Raw genomic sequence first — 3321 nt, 5'->3', positions numbered from 1 at the left:
TATAGGGAGGAGGTCAGAGACCTGGCAGTGTGGTGCCAGGACAACAACCTCTCCCTCAATGTGAGCAAGACAAAGGTGCTGATTGTGGACTACAGGAAAAAGAGGGCCGAACACGCCCCCATTCTCATCAACGGGGCTGCAGTGGAGCAGGTTGAGAGATCAAGTTCCTTGGTGTCCACATGACCAAACTAACATGGTCCAAGCACACCAAGACAGTCGTGAAGAGGCCACGACAAAACCTATTCCCTCTCAGGAGACTGAAAAGATTTGGCATGGGTCCTCAGAAGGTTCTACAGCTGCACCATCGAGAGCATCCTGACGGGTTGCATCACTGCCTGGTACGGCAACTGCTCAGCCTCCGACCACAAGGCACTACAAAGGGTACTGCGTATGGCCCAGTACATCACTGGGGACAAGCTTCCTGCCATCCAGGACCTCTATACCAGGCGGTGTCAGAGGAAGACCCATGAAATGGTCAAAGACTCCAGCCACCCTAGTCATAGACTGTTCTCTCTGCTACCGCACGGCAAGCGGTACCGGAGCGCCAAGTCTAGGTCCAAGAGGCTTCTAAACAGACTACATGCATCCCCCCCCCCCCCAACACTGCTGCTACTCTCAGTCATCTATGCATAGTCACTTTAATAACTCTATATATTACCTCAACTAACCGGTACCACCGTGTAGATTGACATTTTACTGCTGCTCTTTAATTATTTTCTTAATTACTTTCATCAAACTGCATTGTTGGTTTGTAGTCAGCGCATGTGATAAAAATACAATTTTATTTCAGCTTTACAGATTAAATTGAAACCTTATTCCATGGTGCACAGGAATCAATATGCAATGAATGGTGCTTTCACTAACCAAGTTAAACATTCAACTACATGCAGGCGTATAGACAGTGCCATCAGAAAGTATTCAGACCCCTTGATTTTTTTTCACATTTTTGCCTCGGCCTTACTATAAAACGTATTACATTTCATCCTTTTGTATTTTAAACACATTGTTTTCCATTCCCACTGTACCTTTTATAGGAATCATAATGACTAAACAAAAACAACAAGACGTTATGGGTCATGCAGAACCAGTTCCTCCACGTTTCAGCCTGTCATCCAGAACCAGTTCCTCCACGTTTCATCCTGTCATTCAGAACCAGTTCCTCCACGTTTCAGCCCGGCATCGAGAACATTCCAGTTGACAAGGAACTTTGGTAAAATTGTTTTAATTACAGATAAAAATAGGTGGACACGTAAAAAAAAAAAAAAAGGCACAATTAAGATTATTCCATTTTAAAAAATACAATTTTACCACCAAGACGTACGCTACACAAGTCTTAAAGACTAGGTAGTGAAGGGTTAAGTGCTCTACAGAAGACAGACAGGGAGCCCATAAGGATTGGAGAAGGAAACAGGTGTTGAGGAAAACAATTCAAAGTACATTGAAGCACTTGTGACTTACTGACTCCTCAGCATATAGAAAGCAATAGAATAGATGTCAGAATAGATGTCAGTGTTTTTGACAAGGCAACAGGAAATGATTTAAAGTAATGTTGAGAGGCCTGGTGGGTCACTGAGACAATGGATGATGGTCATGTCTGGTTCAGCACTCTCCTTTACTCTGGATGAGAATGTTAGTGTTCCACTCCCTGGGAACAGACACGGAGCAGAATTTAAAAACACCGAGCGAAACAAGGCAGGCAGACCGAACAAGACAGTCACAGAGCAAGAGAAGTCAGTTAAACGTTTAAGTTGGATACTTACATGTTTTGAAAGCACAGCATGCATTCGTTAGAGTAGGTGATGCCGTCGCTTCCACACACTGGATCGAAGTTACGGGGGCACATGGGCAAGCTGTACTGGGAACAGTCAGGCTGTTGGACAAAGACCAGGTTATGTAATAAAGGTGTTGGTAATCGTTGTACTGGGAACAGTCAGCCTGTTTTTTGGTCCAACAGACTATGTAATAAAGGACTTGTCTCAATAAATAAATAAAAGTATTGGGAACAGTGTACTGGTATAACACCATATGAAGAGAACAGGGTTATAATACAGTGTACTGGTATAACACCATATGAAGAGAACAGGGTTATAATACAGTGTACTGGTATAACACCATATGAAGAGAACAGGGTTATAATACAGTGTACTGGTATAACACCATATGAAGAGAACAGGGAACAAAACATACGTTTCTTGCTGGCACAGTCCACCCGGGGTGTATTCATTAGTCAGATTCTGTTGCAAAACGTTTTGCAAATGGAAGCTAATTACAGTTTACTCTTGGAAACGTTTTACACGGAGTAAATGGTTCGTTTCATAAACGTTAAGCAACAGAATCCAACTAATGAATACAGCCCTGACTAACGTCAACTAAGGAAATGACTGTAAACATACGGGTGTACTTGTTGAACAATTGAACGTTGTCCTGAGGAAGACCCATACCACTGTTCTACATTAAGTAATGCAGCACATAGAGCTACGTGTTTTAGAAATACGCATATCCTTTCACTACACGGAGTAAACAACGCGTTCAGCCTGCTTACCTCTGTGGCGCCGTCCAGGAGACTCGCTCCTCGTACCAAAACTAAAACAGAGAGAGATGTTAAACCGGGGAATAATTCATTATTTAACGTCAGAATGTTATTTCCAGGAGTTTCAATCTAAAAACGACAAAATGGTTAAGGTTTTCTCTAGTCGAAAATATGCGCGTCGGTCATCAAGGCAGTTCGCTGGAAGTATCGACTACTGTGTGTGTCTGTCTAAACTGCTCTTAGAGGTTAATGGACCGGTGTTTTATTGTTATTTAATACAACGATTTGACTGCCACTTGGTACTAATTATGTAAAAGGTGAACAACACTCACCGGCAACACTGAGAAGGCACATCGTTAGCAGTGTAAAGTTCCACATTCTCTCCGGTGTGAAGGTGCGTAGGCAGGTGACTCTCCCAGCCACCGGAACCGTATTTATACCTTGTAGGTCTCCACCCGACCGCTTAAAGATCAGCCCCTTTATTTCAAATTTCCGCCTAAAATGACATCCCCAAATCTAACTGCCTGTAGCTCAGGCCCTGAAGCAACGATATGCATATTCTTGGTACCATTTGAAATGAAACACTTTGAAGTTTGTGGAAATGTGAAATGAATATAGGAGAATATAACACATTAGATCTGGTAAAAGATAATACAAAGAGAAAAAAAAACTGTATTTTTTTGTATTTTTTTTTGTACCATCATCTTTGAAATGCAAGAGAAATACATTTTCAAGTTCATAACTGTGCACTCTCCTCAAACAACAGCATGGTATTCTTTCACTGTAATAGC

The 3321-nt window shown here is 42.1% G+C and overlaps 1 protein-coding gene across 1 annotated transcript; it reads right to left on the bottom strand.

The window, feature by feature from the left end:
* Positions 1 to 1220: 1220 nt before the first annotated feature.
* Positions 1221 to 2947, bottom strand: isk1 (Pancreatic secretory trypsin inhibitor). The gene is given in 4 exon segments (NM_001146622.1): positions 1221 to 1645; positions 1761 to 1870; positions 2543 to 2583; positions 2863 to 2947. Coding segments are annotated over 4 exon segments (243 nt in total). The 5' UTR covers positions 2909 to 2947; the 3' UTR covers positions 1221 to 1599.
* Between the last annotated feature and the right edge of the window lie 374 nt (positions 2948 to 3321).

The sequence above is a fragment of the Salmo salar genome, chromosome ssa05 (genome assembly GCF_905237065.1).
Source record: "Salmo salar chromosome ssa05, Ssal_v3.1, whole genome shotgun sequence".
Lineage (NCBI taxonomy): Eukaryota > Metazoa > Chordata > Actinopteri > Salmoniformes > Salmonidae > Salmo > Salmo salar.
Note: the sequence above shows the minus strand (reverse complement) of the source record. Positions and strands in the feature narration are given on the sequence as shown.